Genomic DNA, 20,205 nt, shown 5'->3' with positions numbered 1-20,205 from the left:
GAATCGGCCAAGGTATGGTTTCGATTTTCTCTATGTAGTATATAATATTCATGGACACTTAGACTAGTGACCCATAAGATAGGATTGGATTTGAATGGTTGATGAGTTGTTGGATGTTATTGTATGATGATGTTTGATGAAATGATGAATTTTGAGTTGATAATGATGATTGATAGTAATATGATGAGGATAATGATTTACGAAGTTGAGTAGTGGATTATGTGGATAAATGTGATTTTGGTGTTGAATGATTGGTAAGGTAGTTGAAATTTTGTTAATGAAGTTTGATATATGAGATATATTGATATTGATGTTGTGGATAAGGATAACTGAAAGAAAAATGCGGTAAGTTTGGTGTAATATGACAATAGAGGGTTGATTATGATAAAAGGTGGAGTTGGGACTGGGTTGGTTTGGTTTTGGTTGTGTTTTACAAAGCAATTGTGGAAATTGTAATTTTGGGTAAAAGTTGGATTTTGATAAACTTTGTCTGATAATAACTTTTGCCTCGGTTTTTAAAATTTATTGAAATTTGTTTAGAATTAAAGATCTTTGAAAACCCTTTAAATCGGTATAAAGTTTGTGAAATTTGGAATTTTGTAGAGGAAGTTATGATCGTTCAAAAATTAGTGTTGAAAACTGGAAATTCTGCAAAGTTACAGAATTCTGAATTTCCTAGTATGTGCACACACACACTCTGTGTAAATGGTAACCTGTGCGTTCGCACACGCAGAGGCAGACAGTCTGCTTGCAGTGCTGGCACAACTGGTGCGCACGCACACCAATGAAAAAAGTGCAACCTGTGCATACGTACAGACCTGTGCACACGCACACTTTTGGGAGGCCAGTCTGTTGGGGTGCTGGCACAGGTTGTGCGAGTGAATAGACCCTTTTATGTTTTGACACATGTGCGTACGCACACTCCTGTGCAAAGTCACACGCCCTGTTTCTCAAATTTTGCTTTGTTTTCAACTATTTCACCTTCCCGACTAGGTTGTAAGCTTCTATAACACCTTTTTAAGACTTTTGGGCATATTTTTGGGTGTTCAAACATGGGAAATGGTTTAAGGGTTTTAGATGCTATTATTTGGAAAAAGTTAGCAAACGGAGTACTACGTTTCTGTTGTACTGGAGAGGTTTGATGATGTGAGATGAATGGTTGATGAATGAGATGTGAAAGCAAGGAACTGAAATGTGAAAGAACAGTGGTTGAAAAGAGTCGAGGACACTGAATGAAGTGATGGATCCATCTTGTACTAAAAATGTTTTGAAAACCACTGTACCACTTTTCATTGAGCTTATAAGACGCTATGCGCCCGACAGGGGCCGAGGTTGGATCCCGCCTGTCGAGGTAGCGACGGCGGCGTAAGGACGGTGGTTCGTCCCGCTTGCGCTTAGATGTGAGGTCGGTGGCAATAGATCCCGTTGGATCCCTTCGAATCATCAGAGCGTATAGGCGTAAAACCCTGGATAGTGATTCGAGCACTATATCTCGGGGGTTCCCACACCATGAATCCGAAGGGCAACATCTCCATAGAGATGTGTCGGGTTGGCAGTTGAACCGACAATGTGATATTATAGCCAGTAGGGCAGGCATTCATCATATGTATTTTCTACCTGTTTGTATGCTTTGCTGACTTGATATTGTTTCTCCCTATCTGTTAAACATGTCTAATTGCTACTTGTATTAATTGTTGTATATGCCTCTACTTGTGTTTTACGTGTGTTGTATATACTTGTGCTTTGCTGGAGCTGAGGAGGTTCGGAAGGCGGTGGCGATGGGATCGCAAGACAGATCGGTTGGTGAAGGCTGTGGGATAGCGGTGTTTGATTAGAGTAAAAATTTCCTAAGATAGATTACCCTGTTATGGTGCTACGACTTAAGTTGTTACATATTATACTGTTTTGGTTTAGTATGCTTTAAGTTTGAATTCTTGTGATGGATAAAGAGTCTAGGATTGCCTTTGGAGTCCCGAGGTCTTATATCCTACATCACTGGGAACTGTTACCATACTGAGAACCTCCGGTTCTCATACCATATTCCTGTTGTATTTTTCAGATGCAGGTTGCAACCCACTTCGGTGAGTTGTCTAGTTGGTGACAGAAGCGGAGGATCCGGATACTTCTTTTGAGTCTTTGATGTATTTTGAATATGTCTCTCACTTTTGTATTTTGTTTCGCCTAGAGGCTTGTATTTGAGAGAACAAAACTTGTATAAGTTGTTTTTACTGTCTGGTTTCATATATGGTCTGTATCTGGCTAGCCGGCTTAAACTCTGCGAATCGTGGCTAGCGCCTTATGATATTATAGTATTATACTATGGTGCTTTGTTATTCTATACCTGTTTCTTATGCTTTAAGTAAGTAGCTTCGTTAGTATATTTTGCGCTTTTGAAATCCATAATCTAAGCTATATTTTTTATCAGGCTTCTAGATATTATTAATTTCTTCTATATAATATATGTATAACCTTAGAACTGTCGTAACCTTTGATTAACTTTTACTTTACGACGCGAGGTAAGGCTTAGACTAATTAGAGTTTTTACAAATAGGTCCATTTTATCAAAACTATAGTCACAATTAGGAAGTTTATGCAGATACATCTATGGTATAGATATTTGAGTATTGAGTATTGATATACTTATTATCTCTCTTTGAAATGTTACTTGCTGTATTTACTGTTTTAATTTAGCTTTGCATTCTCTCAGGACTTCTTCTTGGAACAGCCATTATATTATAGAGTTGTTTATTGGATTTCTTTCAATATATCATGGTATTATGTGATATCTTCACACTTTATACTATTTGAATTGGCATTTCTTTTAATAGCCATTTCTTTTATATTTTATAATAATAAACAAAGTCATTATATATATATGACTTCTAAGAACTAATGTAACGAATATCAAACACTTATAATAGTCCATCGTACAATTAATTAATTATTATATAAAGATGAAGAGTTGGATTTGAGGGGACTTAGAACTTTCATGCATAGGTGACTACGTGTTGTATAATTTTTTTGCTTGTCGAACCTAAATTCCAATCTACCTTTTAAAATTTGCAGTAGTCTTCTTCATAAGTTGTCTCTTTCATTAGCAGAAAATTTTGATTAAAAAAAAATAAAAAACCAACCAAATTTATTATTTTGTTTATTTTTTTTAATTAATAATTCACGTTTCGTTATATTATAATTATAATTATAATAAACACTATTTGTTTAACACCACTAATAATAAGAGAGTACATAATTTGCTGGATAGGTACGATGTACATAACAACAAAAAATCATCAAACATATATATAAATTAAATGAAGCTATACCTTATCACCTTTACACATGTGAGCTTATAAATAAGAACACCTATCACACGTAAGAATTTATCAATTCCTATAGCTACCGTATACATCTATTTCAACGTGAATTTTTTTTATTCCTCTTAACTTATATCATCATATGCCATTGTTGTTCCGCAAGCAAATGCCAATGGGTCGTGCATATAATTAATAGGAAATATATAAATGTATGTATAATGTTTGTTGTCGGGGTGAATTTCGTATTACGTTGTTAATTTCATTATATATTAAGATAATGCAATAGTATTTGATAATATTATATATTAATTCTTCAATATAAAACTATTTTAGTTTTAGCTTTGATATTATTATAAATAGATAAATATGATTAAAGATAGAAAAAAAAAAAGAAAAAGAAAGGTAAATAGGAAAAAATATTTTAAATATAAAGATGTGTTGACGCTTTTTTTTTTCTTCTTCTTATTTTTCTATACTTTTTCTTATTCAAAATAAAGCGAAAAACAAATTTTAATAATAGATTATAAAGATATATCTAAAATGGCATGTTTATGTTATATTTAAATACTAAGAAATATAACAAAGAATGAAGTCATATAAATATAGATATCTTTTTTGCTCATCTACTTATTAAATGAAAATAATATTAATATTAATATTAAATATATAAAATAATCCAAAGAAAAATAAATATCAACAAAAGATTGAAATAGAAGAAGAATTATAAAGAAAGAAGACTATAACACCTAATAAACATTTTATTCTTTTATGACAAAATAGAATAATATCATATATCTAAAATTTTTATATAACTACTTTAATTTCTCTTACATATTATAAAAAGAACATGGTAAATCAATGATTTTCTGACAAACTGTTGCAACATTTATAAAAAGAAATTTCAAATTTTTTCATGGTTGATGGAGATGAGAGCAGTTGAGGGAGCTTCTGAACAAGTGAGAGAACAAAATGCAAAGGAGGAAGAGGAACAAGGAACATTTGACTTGGAGAATGGACAAATGAAGTTTGAAGAGAAAGTGATGAGTGATCATAATAATAATGGTAATAAAGAATTTCAAGCCTCCAAGTTTGAGAGGTTGAATCCCACAAACCCTTTAAGGATTGTGATCAACAATGCCACCAGAGTTGCTTCTCTTTCTCCTGATCATCTTCATCAATCTCAACAACCACCACCTTCTCAGCCTTCTTCTACTCCATCAATTCCCCAAATATGTTCTCTTTTCTTGAATTTTGCAGACAAATTGCTGCTTAAATTCAAATACTTCATTGAATAAAATATTAGATAAATGTAAAAAAGTAGAGGAACACCCAAAAAAACTATATACGAACGGTCAAAAGAGACTTACATGTACAAAAAGTTTTACTGTAAATATGATAATGATATAACTCAATAACATTTGTTAACCTATGTAGTCGATTTTATGTAGTGGGATAAAACTTTGTTATTGCAACTGTTATTGTTTTACATGTTTGTAACAAAAATGTTTCAATGTTATTTTTTTTATTAATTATAACAGCAAACTGTGACACTGAATTCAAGAAGATACACCAACAAGATTACCCTGTTTCTGTTCCTTCTTCACATGTTAATAGCCATAGCATTGGTTGTTTTTCTTATATTCAAGGGAGTTGAAGGACTAATCCAACCCTCATCAGATTCTAAAAGGAGAAAACAAACAAGGGTAGTGAAGTATTTTCTACCTCAAGTAGAAGCTCAAGTAGAAGCAGCTTCAGTTCTAAGCATTGTTCTAGCACTAACATGGCAAACTGCAATAAGAAAATGGCCAAATTTCATGACACATTTCACACTATGGTGTTCTTTTTTCATGTCACTCTCTACTGGAATTATCCTTCTTTTTTCATGACACGTTTTTTTTATGCCAATGGCGTTGATTGCAATTCCTTATATGCATATATATGTGTATCATTATGTATGGATATTTGTATATATATTATCATTATTTGGTTATGCCTTAAGGTATACTTATATACGTATATATATTTTATAGGAGACTGATTTGGCATTTAATTTATATAATGATTAATTTTTAATTTTAATGAATTATTCTTTTGAGATATAAAGGATTATTATACCTATTAATTTTATAAAGATGGATTCTAATCTTAAGGGATCAAAAATTTTTTGGCACATGAATTATAATTATATTTTTTTTAAGATCTCAAAAGACATCATTAAGATTTAATTTTTTTTGAGATTTAAGTATTTTTTTTTGTTATAAAAGAAAATTGGTAACAATTTAAATTATTATATCCATTTATTATAAAGATTTGGTTTTAGAATAAATTGATTGAACATTATGCTGTCAAAATAGCCTCTTTTGTGAAAATTGATTTATTCAAAACATTAGGAATATGGTGTTATATAATTCATGCGAATATTGGTCAACCCAAAGGAAGGTCTATATTTAGCCGAATTAAATACACATATTAATGGTAAATAAATATTTGGGTAACTAATTAAGAATAAAGTAATGTTTATTATGTATGCGAACAATAATCGGCCAAAAGGAAGTTTATTGTTTGGCCAAATAATAAGCATTGCACACTTTTGTTTATTTTTTATTAATTATGCGGTCAATAATCGGCCCAAAGGAAGGTTATTGTTTGGCCAATTAATAGAAAATATATGCGGTAATAAATAGGTTGCAAAGTTTAAGTTTCCATGTGTGCATTAAGTCGGTTCAAAGAAAGGCTTAATGTGTGACAGGAATTTTGACAATATTTGATTACTGCGATGAGAGTATCACTTACAGTTAATTTTTCTATCCAAAGATTGAAAATTAATGTTGTTTTAGATATCTCAATATGGATTTTTCCCATTATTTAACTAATGTTTACTACATGTTCTTTTTGTTCTAATCCAGAAACTATAGCTTTAGCTACCAATGTTTCTACACAAATTAGCAGTATTCCTATGCTGAATGGTTCAAACTTTAAAGTTTGAAAAGATACCGTGGAGATTGTCCTCGATTGTATGGATCTAGATATAACTCTTCGAAAGGAGAAACCCACTTCCACTCTGGAAAACTTCAATGAGGTTAAAATAGACAAGTGGAAAAGATCCAATCGAATGAGCATTATAATCATGAAACGCTCAATTCCTGAGGCATTTCGGGGCTCAATTACTGAGGATAAAGATGCCAAACAGTTCCTAAAAGATATTTAAAAAATTCTTTACTAAGAATGAAAAGGCGGAGGCAAGTAGTCTTTTGAGCAAACTTGTCTCCATGAGGTATAAAGGTAAAGGGAACATAAAGGAGTACATTATGAAAATGTCTCATCTTGCTTCAAAATTGAAAGCACTAAAGTTAGAGTTGTCTGAAGATTTACTCACGCATTTCATTTTAATTTCCCTTCCTGCACATTTTGGGCAATTCAAAGTGAGTTATAACACTCTGAAGGACACTTGGTCCTTAAATGAGCTTATATCTCACTGTGTGCAAGAAGAAGAGAGGCTACAGCAAGATAAGACTGAAAGTGCTCACACGGCTTCATCTTCTCAGTATAAAAGAAAACGTGATACTACTGTAGATGTGCCTTCTCAGCAGAAAAAGGCTAAGAAACAGGATCAAGTTTCAACCTGTTTCTTCTGTAAGAAGGTGGGACACATGAAGAAGGATTACACCAAATATGCCACTTGGCGTGTGAAGAAAGGTATAATTCTCACTTTCGTTTGTTCTGAGGCTAGTTTAAGTTATGCACCTGTTGATACTTGGTGGGTAGATTCTGCTGCTACTACTCATGTAAGTGTCACTATGCAGGGTTGCCTGTGGAGCCGACCGCCAAGTGATGCTGAAAGATACATCTATGTGGCAGACGGCAATATAGTTGTAGTCGAAGCTATAGGAACCTTTAGATTATGTTCCACGAGTGGATTTTACTTGGATTTATTAGAGACATTTTATGTACCGTCATTTAAGACGTAATTTGATTTCTATTTTTTGTTTGGACAAATCAGGTTATTTTTGTTCGTTCGGAGATAATAAAGTCAGTCTCTTTTATAATTCGAATAATATTTGCTCTGGTCATTTGGTGGATAATCTATATAGGCTTGACTAAAATTCCTATAATAATGAAATACTGCAAACGGGTACAAAACGAAAACTAAATGAGAATTTGGCATCATTATGGCACAAACGCCTAGGTCACATCTTTAAACAGAGAATTCAGAGGCTTGTGTAGGATGGAATTCTTGGACCCCTAAATTTGGCGGACTTTGAAGTGTGTATTGAATGCATAAAGGGGGAAAACAACAAACAAAAGGAAATTAGGTGCCGAGAGAGCTAAAGATGTCTTAGAACTGATACATACCGATATATGTGGCCCATTCCCTACTGTCTCTTGGAATGGACAACGATACTTTATTACGTTCATAGATGATTACTCTCGTTATGGGTATCTATATTTAATTCATGAAAAGTCCCAAGCCTTGGATGTTTTCAACTCTTTTAAAGCTGAAGTTGAACTTCAACTTGGAAAGAAAATTAAAGCTGTCAAATCTAATCGTGGTGGTGAATACTACAGAAGATATGACGGTTCAGGTGAGCAACATCCTGGCCTTTTGCTTTTTTTCCTAGAGGAGTGTGGTATTATTCTGCAATACACCATGCCAGGCAAACCTAGCATGAATGGTGTTGTAAAGCGAAGGAACCGAACTCTTAAGGACATGGTGAAAAGTATGATTAGTCATTCTTCCTTACCTGAATCACTCTGGGGAGAAGCCTTAAAGACCGCAGTGTACATCCTTATTAGGGTGCCAAGCAAAGGAGTTAACAAAACCCTATATGAAATTTGGACTGGGAAAAGACCCAGTATAAAGTATTTGCATATTTGGGGATGTCCAACTGAGGCGCAGCCTTATAGGCTGCATGAAAGAAAATTGGACTCAAGGACAATTAGTTGCTACTTTGTTAGTTACGCTGAGCGTTCATGGGGGTACAAGTTTTACAATCCTGCATTAAGGTCTATTTTTGAAACGGGAAATGCGAGATTTCTTGAGGATGTTGAGTTTGGGGGGAAGGAAATGTTAGGAATATTGCTTTTGATGAGGATTCTGTAACTGAAAATGATCAGGTCTTTGTACCTATTATTGTTCAAGACACAGTTATAGTACAAGAGCACAATGAGAATCCTATTGTAGATCCAGATACAGTACAAGAGAACAATGAGAATATCGTTGTTGCTCAAGATACTGCTACAGCACAGTAAAATAATGAGAATCCTCCTCAATCCCAATCCATACAGCAAGCTCAACAACCTCAAGAAGTGTCAGTAAGGAGATCCAATAGAGAAAAGAGAAAATCCATCTATGATCTCAAAACAAGCTTCCTGTTAATGGTATCACGAGTTTCATCAAGTTATTACCTCATATGATTTTGAGGTAAATATTATAGATAAATGTGTATACCGCAAGTTCAGTGGGAGTAACTACATCTTTTTGGTCTTACATGTTGATGACGTTCTACTTGCCAGTAATGATATAGGCTTGTTACATGAAACTAAGAAATTTCTATCGAACAAATTCGAAATGAAAGATTTTGGTGATGTCTCTTTTGTATTAGGAATCGAGATACTAAGAGATCGCTTTCAAGGTATTCTTGGATGATCACAAAAGAACTATATCGAAAAGATTTTAAGTAGACATGGCATGGAAAGATGTAGACCAAAGGACACACCCGTAACTAAAGGAGACAAGTTCAGTCTCAAACAATGCCCTAAAAATGATCTTGAGAGGACAGCAATGCATGATAAACCTTATGCATCAGCACTAGGGAGCTTAATGTATGCTCAAGTCTGCACAAGTCCTGATATATCATTTATAGTGGGAGTGTTGGGTAAATACTTGAGCAATCCAGGCATGGATCATTAGATAGCTATTAAACGCGTAATGCGTTATCTAAAGAGAACAAAGAATTACATGCTTGCTTATCGGAGATCAGAAAATTTTGGAGATCATTAGGTACTCTGATTCCGATTTCATGGCATATGGTTGCGAAACCTTGTCATTAAGCTTCATATAGTAGATGACATTGAAAGGAGAAAAATAGATTTTCATAGGATATATAGGAACATAGTATATGCTAGCAGACTCAATAACCAAGGGATTGATCCCTAAAGTCTTTCATGAGCACACTGCTCGGATGAGTGTCAATATTTGTGATGCCTTGGTTTAGTGGGAGTTTATTTTATGCTATATGTCCTATGACAAATATAGAATTATTTTTCTGTAGAATTAAGTTGATGGTTTATTTCATGTTATATGAAATGTTCATTTTGCAATATTTGTATTGTGTTTGATCTCAATAAAGTTGGACCAGCTGGAAATAGACATGCATGAGATCACTTGCCATGTAATTTTCATATTACTCATCCAAATTTGATCTATGTCGTTAAGTATATTAGGATGGTGATTGGCGTGGTTTAGTCACGGCATTTAATGTGATAAAAGCTACGGTAGTTCCATATCTAATGTATGAGACGGACCAGATTGTTAAAGTAATGAGAGAAATAGCATTCAGATGCGCACATAAAGTTTATAAGATGTGATTATGTCAAGAAAGAATATATGTATAGCCCAAGTGGAAGATTGTTAGGAAATTATTTAATTTCCTAACTTATTTGTGGGCAATACATATATCAATTATAATCACAAATGATGCTATTTCCAATTAAATGACTTATATAATGATGATCTCATTTATTGTTATAAGTACTAATTGAATAAGTCATTATTACTTTTGATTTGGAATTAAATGAGAATAAAACCGGATATTATCTTTTGTTCTTTAGATAATTATCTTTTTGGATTTTAGATATATTATCTTTTGGGCTTTAGATACTATTTTATTTGGGCTTAAGGGTTTAATGGGTGCCATGCTCAAATATAAATAAACCTTCAGGGTTTCGGTCCCCAATATACCAAAGCCGCATTTGTTGCTCTTTCCCCATCAAAAGAGTTACAGTTCAGCCGCCTAGGAATACAGAAGGCTTTGGTTGAGGAAGATCGAAAGAACCACAAAATCCAAATTCTTCCATCAATTTTTTACTCTTATGAATTCAGGTACGCTTTCGCATTATGTTATATTTTTTGGTGATTCAATATGGATGATCTGGATTATGTAAATTAATTTATTCCGACAGGTGTTGGAGTTTCTCTCATTGCATTTTCAATAGGGAATGGTTTATATGCATGTTGGGTTCATAATAGAATCAAATTTTGCATCAAAATTCTAACACTTTCACTTAAACCTGTTTTCAAGTTCCATGATCTGAACCAGCCAACTTTTTACATGCTTGGTGCTGCATTGTTTTGGATGTCACTGTGGAGTTTAGCAGTGATTGATGCATTGAATTTCTATTTGCCTTCTTTGGTGATCATTGCTTTGGTTTTGAGCTTGGCTTGGACTTCAAAGATTATGAGAAATGTTGTGAACATTAGTGTTAGTAGAGTTGTTGCTTTGTATTATCTTAGGGGAATGCAATCTAGCACAAAGTTTGGATTCTTGAGGGCATTGACAAGGAACCTTGGGAGTGCTTGTTTGGGATCTCTGTTCGTGCCAGCGATCGAGGCGACAAGGGTTGTTGCTAGGTTTCTGAATTTGGTTGAGGGGGAAGATGAGTTCTTGTTTTGTTGTGCTAGGTGTTGTTTCAGAGTCATGGAATCTATCTTCAGATATGGGAATGGTTGGGCCTATGTTCAGGTACATACAACTACTAAACTATTTGCTTCATCAAAATATTGATAGTGTTAAATAATGTTGGTAAGCAATTTGGGGCTATTAGAATTGAAATTGTTACTTTAACATGTATGGCCTTAGAAATCATAGTATGACTAAGTAAGACATGGTTTATTTGAATTGATGTTATGTTAACAGATAGCTGCCTATGGTAAAGGTTTTGTAGCTGCATCCCAAGACACCTGGTCCCTGTTTAAGAGACTTGAAATGGAACCAATTGTAGACTCTGATATAACTAGCTCAATTTGTTTCCTCTTTGGGGTTAGCATTGCCTCAATCTGTGTCATTGCAGTGTCTCGTTGGATCTCCCAATTGTACCAAAATTTCACTGCCACCATCTCCCTTCTCACATTCTTCATTGGATACCTTCTGGTTAGTACTATGTTTCACTCTTTTCCTTTTAAAATTGATGTATGTCACAGTTATTTTGAAACATGTGGAGTAATTTATGATGAATCGTTATATTATTAATGTTAACATGTATGTTGTGATATTAATGTGATCAACATTTTTATGATGGTGCAGACTAGGATTGCCATGGCACTACCTCAAGCATGTGTGAGTTGTTGACTAAATCCCCATTTTGGTCCCTGAGATTCACGCGATTTCTCATTTTAGTCCTCGAGATTTAAAATTACCTATACTGGTCCTCCAGATTTAGATCTGGACACCAATGTAGTCCCTCAGTCCTTTTTGGTGATGACTCAGCAAATGGAGTGTCATGGTGGCACCCTCTCTGCCACGCTGGATCCTGCAACGGCTAGCTGACGTGGCAAGGGTTGTATTCATGCCCAATTTAGTCCATAAAACCCTAATTTTCTCTTATTTATCTGAGTTAGGATCTTCTTCAACTTCCGTCTTCCTTTCTCTTCCTTCCTCTTGTCTTCTTATTCTTCTTTATCTTCTTCTTCTTGTTGTTGCTCTTCTTCCTCTTGTTAAATCTTTGTCATTTATCGATATTAGTTGCAGCACCATGGTGGGTGGTGGAAACACCACAGCTGAAAACTCGATTTGCTCTCCTTCAAGCAGTAACTTGGCCAGGTCACAAAGTCAGAACAGAAGTGCGAGGATGCCGGAATGGTGTGGGTATGGTTATCGTCCAATTCTGCAATAGTCTGGAATAGAATCAAATTCAAACAAACCATTTTTTGGATATTCCAATTATAATGTAAGTTAAATATATGATATTTTGTTCATTTGTTCTTTCATGCTTCATTTCATCGTGTTTTGTTGGTTCATTTCAGACAAGGAAAAAGACTTGGTGTAGTATGTTTGTTTGGACTGACATTGGATAAGAGGAAAGTGCTGGAATAGCAGATTCTGATAGAGTCAATAGTAGAATGAAGATGAACCTAGCATGGAGGGTTGGGAGGTTGGAAAATGATGTAAGAAGTCAGAAATTCATGACCAATTTGTTGATGGTAGCTGTGTTTATGATGGTAGTATTTTTGTTAGTGATGTGTTACAAATTTTGAAGAAAAAATTATGGAAAGATTCGTCTGTAATGCAATGTAATGGAATATGTATTGTGTAAAAATATTTGAATGGAATGAATAAAGAGTAATTTGTGGTATTTCTGTGACTTACACATGATTCAACAAAACTGAGTTATATTTAAATAGGATTACAATAAGCAAGTTAAACAACAAACTGGATTTATATTAAATTAGTTATCAGAGTTGAACAAAAAAGATGCATAACCAAGCATCATGAGTATTAACATCAAAAGATCCACTGTGATATCAAAATAACCAGGACTGATCTTAGTAGTCATTGTCTAAATTTTAACAAAACATTAAAAGCCTAATGCCACATACTAATTTTCATAACCTCCCTAAACACATCTAGCTAATTTCTTCAAGTCTTTTTTCTTGGTGCTTTGAAACCGGGAGTAGGCACAAACTTCATTAAACTTGCCATTCTTGATGTTGTTCCTGAGCTAGCACCCTGCAATGGATTGATTGTGACAGAACTCGGTGGTGGAGAACTTCTTCTTCGTGCCGGCAACTTTGCAGGCCTTATATTTCTAGCAACCTATATCATGTAAAAAATTCAGGTTCCAAAGTTAAAATACAGTAATAGGTTATGATATAACAATGGCATTTACATCTTTACCTACTGAGAATCCTCTTGTTCAAAACAGGTAGGTTGAGACAACTCAAGTTCGACGGGTTGGACATCACTGGCTGCTGAAGCAATAGGTGCTAAATCAATAGGTTGTACATTTCCTCCTTCACCTTGTTGGTTCGTTCCATCAGAGGTAGCAACGCATGTTTGGTCGACTGTTGGATCTCCTCCCCCTTCGCCAACTTTGTTTTTTGTAGCAGCAGCAGCAGCAGCAGCCAATCTCTTCTTTTTGCAACCTCTCTTGGTGTGACCTTTATCACCACAATAACTGCAAGTAAATTTTTCAAGCTGCCTTTTCAAATGAGTGTTATCGTTGTTCTTAGTATCTACCCTCGATCTCTTGCCTCCTCCATGTTTTTCATCCGAATCCATTCTTCTTTTCATCTTTAATTTTCCTGGTGGCCGCTTAACCTTTGGTGCACGTGGCTTATTAAATTCTGAAACCTCCCACAGCGGTTGTCCAGGTATTGGATTTATGTGATGGTTATATGTTGCCTTGTAGGATTCCATAGTTACTAATGGATGACAAAAATCATCTGGGAACTTATTCACCCTAGACAAGGCAGCACATGCATGTACACAAGGAATTCCTACAAGAATGCAGCAAGTATGAAAATATTTAGACATTAATACTAAAAGAAAATGAAGTAGATTAACATTATAAATATTACCTGTTAGCATCCAGAATTGGCATGTGCATAATTTTTTTCCAAATCAACAACATGGTTTGTGGGATATCCATGAACCTCAAATTTTTCAAAATTACCCCCGTGATGTATCATAATATCAATCAATTCAATCATCTACATAATAAAAAAAGAGATAATATAACCTTAGTTTATACATTATACATTATACACTATTCTTTGCATATTTCAGAGATGAAAACCAAAATCTAAAAATCAGTTGAAAATTGCACAACTTTAAAAAAAGAAAAAAAATAAAAACAAACAGAAATTTATATTTTCTTATAAAGCACATAGGTTCTCCATAAAGGTTTTATCAATTTTGAATACTCATTTAGGTACTCCCTTGCTGGAATTTGAATATAATGTAATTAAGGTTTACATGAAATTGTAGATAAAATATTGCCTTGACTTCTTTTTTAAGTACTCATTTTAGAAATTTGATATGCTTTAGAAATATAGGTAACACAATTAAAACATTTAAAAGGTTCTAACATAAACTTGTTATTTTTTAAAAAGTTTAAAAGGTTTAGCATACATCTAGTTATTTTTTTTAGTAGAATTGCCTCAACTATAAGAAGATATATGTAGTTTCAATTGGACAATATAACAGCATGTTTAGTCATGGATAAAATTGTGGTAAAAATTTTTGTAGATAAGTACAACAAACTTGATGGTCAAAATTGTTGTGCAGATTTTGGTTTTTATCAAAATTTACTGCATCAAAGCATTATAGTAACGGATCACAATAATGAACAATGATTTTCTTCTAACATTTTAACTGCAATTCTTTTCTTCAAATTGCATGTTGATAAATTCCCCCATCAACTTGAATTTTCAGTGTAAAATTTAAAATTGTTCAAAGATAAAAACCAAAATCCAAAAACCAGTTTAAAATTACATAGCCCTAACCCTATCTCCCTTGTTCCATTCATAAAAAAACAGAGCACCCCAACAACCTAACCCATATAAGCAATCAAAGAAATCCTAGAAAAAATAGTTGCAACAAATCATAAAAGTTCTCCATTGACAAGAACACCAGCACCATAGAGTACAATCATACATGCATTCCAAAAAAAATTAAAAAAAAATGAACAATGCCAGGGAACCAACTCTATATAAGCCAAGAATCAGCCAACTGCTAAATCACAGGCACCGGTGACTTTAACCGGATGTTACTACTGATAGGCACACGGATGTTTCTTTTTCTTGTAAATTGGATGGTTTTGGATATGATTTCTATGTTTCATGTGTTACGCATTAATAAAACATAATTAATTATATGGAACCAACTAATAAATGATCAAAGCATCTGTTCCGTGATTCTCTCCTATCACTAGCATATCTTCCCTCATGTTTTGAACGTGGTCAACAATAATTTAAAAAATAAATTAAATTATAAATTAATAAAACTAATTATAATTAATTATGTTGTTCCATTTTTGGTTGATTATTAGTTGGTTCCATATACTTTTCCAAAAATAATTAAAACCACTAAATCCCAACATTAACGCTTACCTTGGCTAAGAACGAGAGGAGAGCAACTTCCTTCCTTTGAAACACGATTCTGCTCTAACCTAGCCGTGGGTTAGTTCAACTTGGGTGATGAATGATTTCAGAAATTTTTCACTGGCACCATTGATTAGAGATGAAGAAGAATGATAGAGGTAGAGAAGAAGATGAATATTTTGTATGGGTCAAACTCGTTTCTTCTCCTTCATATACAAGCCACAGCGTTTTTTTACTTATTTGGGCGCTAAAAAGGGAAACGACGTCGTTTAGAGAGAGTCCAGCGTGGCAGAGAGAGTGCCACCATGGCACTCCGTTTGCTGAGTCATCATCGAAAAGGGCTGAGAGACTACATTGGTGTCCGGATCTAATCTGGAGGACCGATATAGCTCGATAACTAAAATGAGTAATCGCGTAAATCTCAGGGACCAAAATGGGAATTTAGTCGTGAGTTGTTACTATGTGTGCTATGCAAAGAACCAAGATAACAGATTATTTGATACAACAATTAAGGACTCTCTCGACATGATAAAATCCGGCCAACATGTTGCCGTGGCTAGGCCGCCACTACCACTACGGTTCTCAAGTGAAGTGCCAAATTTAATTTACTCTATAATTTTTTTTTGCTGAATTTTATTTACAAGATTATAGGTAGTAGTGCAATAGAAACAAATTCATATTGGATAGTGAAGGAAGTTCATGTTATTTATTTATTTTGCATATTCACACTCATTTTTTTATGGGAGGTGTTGGATTTTGTATATGCATTAATAAGATAAGCATTGAGGTACGATAACATTACTGATAAGATAAGAATGAAAATTGCAAAGGAAAATGTCACTAGTTATATTTAAAAAAAAAATATTAGAGGACTAATAGAATTTAATATTTTTTATTAGTAATGAGACAACAATATTTAAAAATATAAGTTAAAATCTAAAATCCTAAAAAAGTGAACTGATAATTAAAAATTTCGGTCAAAAATAATAAATTTTAGTAATTGTTAAAATTTTTTCTATTAAAAGTGATGGATCCACTCCTTCCAAATTAAGCAAAAAAATTAAGTGTGTTTATTTTGTATTTATTTATTTTAATTTTAATGTTTTTTCTTTTTAAAATTTTATTAAGAAAAATAGAAAAATGAAGAAAAGACTAAAAACAAAATCCAGAATTTTATTGTTTTTACCCTTAAGAAATTCTCATAAATAAAAAATAAATAAAATACAAAAAGGTGATGGTTCGAGAACTAGGCCCGGCCCACCTGGCGCAACGCGGACTAATGGTGCAGCGGCTTGTAATCCATCCGCTGTTGGAAGCCCGCAGTTGTTGCTGCTCTGTAAAGCCAGCGAGGCGCAGTGCTCCTGAGTCTAGGAGTCCCACCACCCTAAGGCCCCCACTTGGGTTACAAGTTAGCGTGGCCTAACTCAGCAAATTGTTATTACTGAGAGAGCTATTATAAACATTGTTATATATGTCTCGTCCGTCGATGTAGGACTTACTGTTATAACATTGTTACAAGCTCTCCTTCTCCCTCCTTCTGCGTCCTCTGCCTCCTCTCTGTGGTCGCCGCTCGTGCTTCGCGCTCAACTCTACACAGGTTCAATCAAACATACGTTTATAAAACAAAGAAAATGGAAATGAGGAGGAATCTCAAATTGGAGAACCCAAAAATCACAAGAATCACAATTCTAAGTATAATGTGTATGAAGGTCTTCATATGTAATATACCTTTAAAGTCCTTTGCTTGTTTTGATTTTACAGCTGGAACATCAAATTTCAGTTCTTCGAGTCTAGATAAAACCCACTTTGGAGCGTTGTTAAGCCATAGGGCACCGTTCCCATCCTTGCGTTTGAAGTCAGGGAACCTAGGATTCACCTGCAAAGTAAGCATAATTATAAGTTCTTCCAATTAAATTAGTCAGCAGGGGAAAAACCAAAAGGTATGAGACAGCAATAACTACCTGCCCATCACGTTTGCTGTCACGGTAATCAGTCCACTGCTTTGGGTCATCCAAAAGATCAGTCCAAGGAGCAAGTGAAGAGTCTCTAACTTTCTTTAAATCATCTATAAGCAAATTAGAATGGAAAACTTTTGGAATGTTTCGAATGAACCACTTAGCAATTACCATGAAATAAAAGTTATATATATATCGTGCAGCCATTTGGGAGTTGAACTATTAATAAAGAGTAACTCACCATCCGGTTTTCTTTCAAATATGTTGTATATGTTTGTTTTCTTTTATAGAAATATTGAATGTGAATCCTCAACACAATTCAAGGATTTGTCAAATTTTTGAGATTAAAGGGAGTGTTCGATTAAGAGGGTTGATGAATCAGAAGAGACTCAATTATTCAAAAGATTCTAACTATGTACCAAAATATATTCTTGAACCTGTTTGGCATCAACTATTACATTATTGAGCTACAGATCCGCATTTTAAGAACTGGAACAGTAAATACTGTGAATCGAGCATCAAATGCTGGAAGTTTCATGCATACTGGTGGTTTCATATCTATGGGTGAACATGCACGCAAAATGGTAGAATAAAAATAGTTTAATTTTAATCTTGTTCTTATTATGTGCAATGTTTTCTTTTTTTTTTTTCTTTTCTATCGATTAAAACCATTATATTATAGGAGAAAGCTACGGGAGTAAAACCTTCTCTAAAGGAGGTTCATACTAAATGCCACACCGAAATGGACAAAAGTTGGATTGATGAAAGATCTGAAAAAGTCATTGTATGTGATGCTAGTTTGTTCTTCTTTTGTCATTTTCAAAAATAATTTTCACTATATGTTAGTATTTGTTCATGGCATATTTAGTTGTGATTAAAATGAATTGGTTTTGTAGGACGAATTCAAAAAGCGAAAGACAGAACTTTCTCAAGTAGCTTTATCCTTGGATAACGAGGGAGATGTAGAGGCATCTAAGGAAAGCCTAGATATACCAGATGATTACACTATTTGGAACGAATTTGTGACAAAGGAAAAAAGAAAAGCTGCTTTTGGTTTAGGTTCTTTTGGTTTAATATCTCTCTTCAAAGTTGGATTCTAGAAATTGCAAAGAGACATCCAAAGACAATCTAAATATTGAGCAAGAACTTCACATGTGAAAAGAAAAAACAAAGGAGCAAGAAATGATCAATGAAGAGCAAAAGGTTAAGTTGAATGATGCTGACCATAAGTTAAAGGATCAAGGATGTCAACCAAAAGTTCAATAGAAAAGAATTGGTTCTACTGAAAAGACACTTCATACTTTATATAAAAAGTTAAATTTCCCACTTTCTTCAACCATATCTGTTCTTGCGGATGATGAGTTTGGGACAGGCTCTAGTGATGATGAGGATGATAATAAGAGTGATTGATGTCTGGAGTATATGTTTTTCTTGATTTAGATTAAAGAATTTTTAGGTGAATTAGTTAGTACATTTGATTTTATTCATGATATTTGACCTTTTTAAAGGTTTTTTTATTTTAGTTTAATTATTTTTTATTTTAGTTTGATTACATTTATGAACAAATATTTTAATAATAAATATTTTTTTAACTCTTTTATGGTAATTTGCTTTTTCATGACTTTATTATGTATTTATAATTTCGATGATGTAATATGAAAAAAATAATTATGATGGTCTTAATATAGAAAGGAAATCGAATACAATTTATTTTCTAAAATATTTATATATTAAATAGCAAATTATTTTGTATGAAAATTGTTTGAAATATTATATTAAATTTTGTAGAAAATTTATGCGAAAATAATTTTTTGTTTTGTATGAAATTTGTTTCAAATACGTAAATTCTTTTAAATTCAATTTGTCTAAAATTTTTAGTTGAAAAGAAATATTTGATTTGTCTAAAATTTGTTCGAAAAAATTTTTTATATTTGACTAAATTCATTAAAAAATTTTCTAAAAATAAGTATATTTTTTGTTTGAAATTTATCTAAAAAGAAATATTTTTATGTTTGAAATTTGTCTGAAATATGTTATTTTTATGTTGACTAATCTGTCTAAAATTCGTCTAAAATATATCATAATGGTTAGAAATCTAGCAGATAAATGCCTATTCAAAATCTGTCACAAAATCGTCTGAAAAAAATTTCAAACGAAATTTCGGACAAAATATAAATTAGCAACAAGGCTTTTTGGGACGAAAAAAAATTCGCCCCAATTTTGTTTGAAAAAAAAAATTTCTCTCTAATTTATTCGAAATTTATTTCAATTTCGTCTCAAAATCCGTCGGAAAAAATCCTATTTTTAGTAGTGTGTGTTCCCTTAGGTAAGGGATAATTAAATAGAGACTTGTGACGAAGAAGAAGAAGGGACGGTGAGCATTTTTTTTAAACTGGAATGAGAGATAGAAAAGGGGTCTGTCACTTCCTCACAAGTACCTATTACCATCCATAACTGGCAATGGAGATCTAATCTAAGCCGATTTGAGAAGGAACGTGTTGATTTTATTTACATTGGACTTCAAGGTAGTAAACCTAAATCAGATTTGGGACCTTGACATTGAGCCTATATTGATCTTGCTTGCTTGGGGAGCCCTATTTGGTTCAAGTATATCTTGGATTAATATTTTGATTAATTGCTATAACAAATACTATACTATTAAATATTATAATATTTAGTATATATAAAAATTAGATATACTTACAAAGGAGTTTTTAATTCAAATTAAGAAATTTTTTTAATTATCTTTTTCCCTCTTCTAATTTTAAATAATATTTACTAATATAATAAAAAAATAAAATAAAAATAATCACTGATATAATTAAAATAACTAATA

The 20,205-nt window shown here is 33.2% G+C and overlaps 1 protein-coding gene and 1 pseudogene across 1 annotated transcript; one reads left to right on the top strand and one right to left on the bottom strand.

Annotated features, from left to right (window-relative positions):
• The first annotated feature begins 4,211 nt into the window (after positions 1-4,211).
• LOC127745433 (uncharacterized) lies at positions 4,212-16,080 on the top strand (annotated as a pseudogene).
• Positions 16,081-17,011: 931 nt separating this feature from the next.
• Positions 17,012-17,559, bottom strand: LOC107477495 (protein OSB2, chloroplastic). The gene is made up of 2 exons (XM_016097532.3): positions 17,376-17,559; positions 17,012-17,290 (listed from the first exon to the last, which is right to left on the bottom strand). Exons 1-2 carry the CDS (start codon positions 17,541-17,543, stop codon positions 17,030-17,032), a joined length of 429 nt encoding a protein of 142 aa, XP_015953018.2. The 5' UTR covers positions 17,544-17,559; the 3' UTR covers positions 17,012-17,029.
• Between the last annotated feature and the right edge of the window lie 2,646 nt (positions 17,560-20,205).

This window comes from Arachis duranensis, chromosome 3 (assembly GCF_000817695.3).
Source record: "Arachis duranensis cultivar V14167 chromosome 3, aradu.V14167.gnm2.J7QH, whole genome shotgun sequence".
In the NCBI taxonomy this organism is placed as follows: domain Eukaryota; kingdom Viridiplantae; phylum Streptophyta; class Magnoliopsida; order Fabales; family Fabaceae; genus Arachis; species Arachis duranensis.
Note: the sequence above shows the minus strand (reverse complement) of the source record. Positions and strands in the feature narration are given on the sequence as shown.